General features: G+C 46.2%; 2 protein-coding genes and 2 non-coding genes across 4 annotated transcripts; all 4 read right to left on the reverse strand.

Moving 5' to 3' along the window:
* Nucleotides 1–756: 756 nt before the first annotated feature.
* On the reverse strand, nt 757–847 carry LOC119266232. The gene has a single exon (XR_005131954.1). It is a non-coding gene; the product is annotated as a small nucleolar RNA Z223 (small nucleolar RNA).
* A 53-nt stretch (nt 848–900) lies between these two features.
* Nucleotides 901–985, reverse strand: LOC119266347. The gene has a single exon (XR_005132013.1). It is a non-coding gene; the product is annotated as a small nucleolar RNA U36a (small nucleolar RNA).
* A 559-nt stretch (nt 986–1,544) lies between these two features.
* Nucleotides 1,545–2,331, reverse strand: LOC119367643. The gene is made up of 3 exons (XM_037633109.1): nt 2,220–2,331; nt 1,878–2,092; nt 1,545–1,795 (listed from the first exon to the last, which is right to left on the reverse strand). Exons 2-3 carry the CDS (start codon nt 2,082–2,084, stop codon nt 1,700–1,702), a joined length of 303 nt encoding a protein of 100 aa, XP_037489006.1. The 5' UTR covers nt 2,085–2,092; nt 2,220–2,331; the 3' UTR covers nt 1,545–1,699.
* Nucleotides 2,332–3,113: 782 nt separating this feature from the next.
* On the reverse strand, nt 3,114–3,857 carry LOC119360827 (COP1-interacting protein 7-like). The gene is made up of 4 exons (XM_037626311.1): nt 3,727–3,857; nt 3,502–3,622; nt 3,298–3,418; nt 3,114–3,166 (listed from the first exon to the last, which is right to left on the reverse strand). The coding sequence occupies exons 1-4, from the start codon at nt 3,852–3,854 to the stop codon at nt 3,114–3,116; spliced, it is 423 nt and encodes a 140-aa protein (XP_037482208.1). The 5' UTR covers nt 3,855–3,857.
* Nucleotides 3,858–5,176: the final 1,319 nt, after the last annotated feature.

The following is a 5,176-nucleotide window of genomic DNA, read 5'->3' on the forward strand; positions in this document are numbered from 1 at the left end:
TCACCCAAGAAGTTCACCGCACCAGCTCAAGAACAGCCCTCACGAGGCTGTTCTCCCTTTGTACTGTTCACCATCAGCCCCTAAGGCAATCCACCACACCACACACTGGAGTAGGGTATTACACCGCAATAATGGCCTGAACCACTATAAATCTCGTGTCCCTTGTGTGTTCATCTTTCTTTCTTAGATCCTTGCGAGACTACGAGACGTAAGCCGATAGGGGAGAGATCTTCGCGCGCACCCCAATGCTTGAACCTCAAGGGTCTGCCGAAACCCGAAATCCGACATACATGCACATGAGATAGATGGACTTGGTGCACATGAGATGAGGGTGGAAGGAGGAGGAGCAGGGCATACCTAAGGTGTCCAGGTCCTGGAGCTCGTCGGAGATGTTGCAGGCTCGCCGGCATTGACAGCCACCGCAGCAAGCTGGGTGATGTACAAACTGAAGTTGCGTTCATTCAGTTGCAAAACAACAAAGTTTGCTAGTTCCTATCCATCAACAATCACACAAGCATCACTTGTACAGCAGCAGGAGCAAAATTGATATGAGTTAGAAGGAGCAGAGTTCGACTAGTACAGCCAGCAGTGCTCAACTAGTACATCGCAGTACACATGAACCATCTATTCCACAGCACAAGAGTAAAATCTTGCTATAACCAGTAGATTATCCCCTAAAAGAAGCTAATTAGGCACCAATACACAAGGCACATCAAGCACATACTAAATAAGCCACGGCCATAATACATGAGTACTAAACAGATCTTGTATAACAGGTTTTTCAGTCATGAATTTTCAGAAGCAGAACTGGCATGTTTGTTGAAAGTGTTTTTCATCACAGCCATGGTCAAACAGAACACATGAATCTAAAAGAATGACAATGATGAGAGTGTCTCTTTTTGCCTCATATTAAGAAATTCAACCATGTTTTCCCTTGTCCTTCATGAATTAATCAGAAGCATGGGTAAGGTTCAAATCACTACCACTAATCCAAAGAAATGGCAAATGCTGCAAAGGTTTGGCAAGTAAACCATTTCTCTATCCGCGCCCACTACACCCCCCTCAGACCAGGAGCAACAAAGAGGGATAATAGAAGCTAAGTGCAAACAGGACAAAAAGCAGAAGAATTTAAAAAATGTAACTTATGAGAAGAACAAAGTGCACAATTTTTTTCTCTAAGATGCCAACCACAAGGGTAGCACAGATGATGCAGACATATCAACATGGCATCAGTTCAGACCGCCCGTCTGCTTGTACTCCCTTCATAGAGAAAGATTTTAGACCAAAAAATTATCAACAAAGATCAAAGCAACTTAAAAAATATGAACATATTTGTCCAGTCATTAGGTGTCCAAAAAGATGGTGTTTTATTCGGTTTTCATCGTTGTCCAGCCATATTCTATACATAGTAAACAACAAAATAAAAAAAACTGAAAAATAGATGACATGTGAGTAAGTAAAAGATGTAGGTCAGCAGGGATCAAACTAGTTCAAAGAAATCTGTAACCAAATGTACAGTAACAATCATCTAGTATTAATCAATGGTTTTGTTTTGATCCAAACTAGATGAATTCAAGGGTAATCTATTATGTGACAGTAGAGGAGTGAGTGCTATTGTACAGTTAGAAAAATGCTACACACATAGTAGTATTACTGAGTGCATAAACACAATTTTCTTGGCTGATCACCACATGCAAATTCAGTCGCATTTACTGGTCTTAACTGCATTATGTACTGCATTGGCCCTGTCTTCGGAGTTCATGAACGTTCCCAGGTATTTGATCCACTCGGCCCTCTGCACAAAACCATATCAGACACAGCATTAGTTTTGTCAGTTCAGATAGCTGCGCAGATTACAGGGGTAGTGATAAACGTACCTGCAACGGCGTGTCCTCTTCGGAGGGTACGTAGGCTGCGAAGCTGCAACCTTTATCTTGATTCGTGCTCACGAAATGCGCGCGAAACTGCGAGAGTTTGCCTGCGTCTGTCCCGTTGACAAGCTGCACATTTCCAGTTGCATATGCCTGGAGCACGCACTGAGAGGCCACCTGAGGTGATGTTATCCCCTTCAAGTTCTCCAGCATCCAAGTAGCTGCACACGTAGCAAAATTACTCCAGGACCCAAATAAACAAAGCATTATAAGAAGAAAGCATTTAACTCTGCAAAGATTCTTGAATGTTGGTGTGACCTCAGTCTGGCGACTCCGTTGCTCGCTCACCTCAAAGAAGGACACTGCAAGCAGAGGTGGAAACAAGGAAATTACTCCGGTAAGTTGTCGGCAGCTGTGGAACTGCATACACAGTACGGGGTACGGTGTACAAATACTTGCGTACTCTTCTTGGTAGACGTGTATCTGGAAAAGCGGTGGTGTCGAGGGAGTAGTTGGCGAGGGGGACGGCGAAGGACTTGATCCTCCCCGTGTGAGCGGTCGTTCATTAGACAAAAGCATATGTTACTCCATGAAAAAAAGAATTATGACAGCGCAGATTTTTCATATAAACAAGACAGAAATGTGAGATAAAACATCTTCAAGGAAAACATCATGGAGAAAAGGGGGCTTATGCATATAAATACTTTGAATGCTCCTCATGCACTCCGTCGTCATTTTGTAGTGCGGATGCTGGATGTGCGTCAGGCTGCCAATGATACAAGAACATCATAGTTAATTATGATACCCTTTTACCATGACACACTTATTACAGAAAAAAGAATGCAGTTCTAATTTATCCATACAACCTTACCTTGTACAGAACAAGTGCCTTATCACCATCAGTATTGTAACCTGTCTGGACACCTGTAAAGGGACATGTCAGGTAAATTTACCAACAGAAAAAGGGATGCAAAATCATGTTCCAGTTCAGATCAATCTATCATGAAAAAACATATATAACTCCCACAGAATCATTTTATGTAGTTGTAAATTGTCCTGAAAACTTGCGCACTTAATGATGGTTAGATCCATCTTATAGAATAATCAGTTTCCAATATAAGTTAGGTGAAGCAGAACACAATGCATAAACACGAATAAAAGATAGGCTATCAATCAAACATGACACATTGTCACTTCCCCTGCTGTACAGCCACCCTAATAATACTTTAGAGGCGTCCACCATCATGCACCTAACTGGCTAGCTAACTCAACAGATGTGACTGATGGATGGTACACTGCACCAAATTCCATAACTAATAAGTAGATTCTAAAACATCGGTGCAGTCGCCATACAAAAAGTTTCTATGGTCCAAACTCAAAGCAACGCACAGCAGAGGATTTTTTTCCAGTTACGAATGAGCATTACCTAAGATTTCTTCGTAGATACTGTGACTGCGCAATGCAACATTCAGAAATGAAATGAAATCAGTAGTATCTATTGTACCTTCCATGGAGGAGTCCACTGGTTTCCCATTATGGCCTTCTCCCTAACAAAGGCATACAAACAAAGTCATCACTCTGCAGTCAGTGTCAAGTAGTAGTACATTACAGATTACCACTCTGTACTTACAGATTTGAGCCCTAGATTTTTGTTGCTCTGGACGGCGATGGCGTCCTCGAGCTGCAGTATCTCGGACTCTATCATCGTCACCCGCTCCAGGACCTCCGACATGATGACTAAGCGGACGAACCTAATGCCAACAAGAAGCAACCGCGCAAAATGAGCCACTAACACCGCCGCCACCAGCAACCGGCGGACAAACACGAGACACCGACAGATAAACACGAGACAAACCTCTCGGCGGTGCCCCTGGTGAACCATGGCGCATCGGCCCCCAGATCCGGCTCCAGCAGGATGGTGTAGCCTCCCTTGGCAATCTGGTCCTGGGCGGCCATCTTGGAAGTGCTCTGCAAAAACGCCATTGCCGTGGGGTACATTGGTACGCCAATCATCAATCAATCTGCAGATGAACTAATGGCGAGTGTGTATGCAGTATGAGCGAGTGTGTGCCTACCTGCGTGAGGAGGTAGCTCTTGCCGTCCCAGGCGTTCTTGATGACCTTGATGCCCTGCCCGTAGTATATCTGGAACAGCCTCGCCTCCTCCACCCGTGACACCGGCCCGGCCACCACCGCCGCCGGCTTGCTCGCGGCCGGCGCCGTGAGGTGCAGGAGCAGAGCCGCCCACAGCCACAGCAATGCCGCGCTGGGGATTGGGGAACGCGGTGAGGATTGAGGGAGAGGGACGGCATCTGCTGGACGTGATGGGCGTCGCTACGGGACGCATCGAGGAAGGAGGTGGTGGCGGGACGCGCCGCTGCAGGACGGGGAGGAGGTGGCGGCGGCGAGGAGATGAGGGAGGGGGTGGATCTGGCCGCCGCCATGGCCATGGCCGTGCCATGCGGCTTGGTTGGTGGGCATCGAAGAGGGCGGAGCACAGTCGCCGCTGCCGCGCCGGAATTGGTGGGAACGCCACCTGCGAAATCCTAGCCGTGGGAAGGGGTTGGGGATGAGCTATCAGGGACTCGAGAGGCGGATCTGGCCGGAGGGGAGGGAAGAGCAGAGGCAGGGGAGCTCGGATCTGGGCTGCGCGCCGGCGAGGCCCGCCGGAACATGGCGGAACAAGAGGCGTAGGTGGCGGCGGCAAGGGTTTCGGGGGAGGGATTGTGGGTGCGTGAGGGAGCGAGGGGCAGAGAAAGAAAGGAGGCAGAGAAAGAAAGGAGGCGGGGGGTGGATGGAAAACGTCCACGAGTAGAGCTAGGGTTTCGGCTTAGGTGGGCTTGGGGTTGGTGTGCTGGGTTGAGGACTGCTGTTGGATCCGCGACCATCCGACGGTGTTCCGTGCACGATCCGCGTGAGACGTCCACGGACATCTCAGAATGTAGTACCACGTTATGACCATTTAAATTGGTCGTAGTTGACTAAAAATATCGTGTTAAAATTATATCAGCTATTTTATGACCTGAAAAAATTCGAAAAGAAAATGAAAAACCTTCTCATTGTGTCACCAAATGTGAATAAGTTTTCAGGAAAAGTAACAAACATGAAATAAGATAAATATCTTTAAAAATATGTCATGAGAATTGAGTTTTTGGGCAAAAAAAACATTTTCCATTTTTTGAATGTCCAAAATGAATTTTTTTGTGAAGGACCTACCAAATATTTGTTTCAAAATTTTACCAAATCAATTTTCTAAAATACTAGGACATATTTAATGCACAATTGACGAAATGGTTGGGTGTAAAA

This window comes from Triticum dicoccoides, chromosome 2B (assembly GCF_002162155.2).
Source record: "Triticum dicoccoides isolate Atlit2015 ecotype Zavitan chromosome 2B, WEW_v2.0, whole genome shotgun sequence".
Taxonomy (NCBI): Eukaryota; Viridiplantae; Streptophyta; class Magnoliopsida; order Poales; family Poaceae; genus Triticum; species Triticum dicoccoides.

Bases quoted from the DNA above. Each gene is read 5' to 3' on its own strand.
- LOC119367643 (XM_037633109.1), bottom strand. From the start codon at position 2,084: ATGCTGGAGAACTTGAAGGGGATAACATCACCTCAGGTGGCCTCTCAG. The intron at 1,796-1,877 runs GTACGTTTATCA...GGTTTTGTGCAG, and splicing joins AAGAGGACACGCCGTTGCAG to AGGGCCGAGTGGATCAAATA.
- LOC119360827 (XM_037626311.1), bottom strand. From the start codon at position 3,854: ATGGCGTTTTTGCAGAGCACTTCCAAGATGGCCGCCCAGGACCAGATT. The intron at 3,623-3,726 runs GTTTGTCTCGTG...TGTTGGCATTAG, and splicing joins ACCAGGGGCACCGCCGAGAG to GTTCGTCCGCTTAGTCATCA. The intron at 3,167-3,297 runs GTAATGCTCATT...AATTTGGTGCAG, and splicing joins TATCTACGAAGAAATCTTAG to TGTACCATCCATCAGTCACA.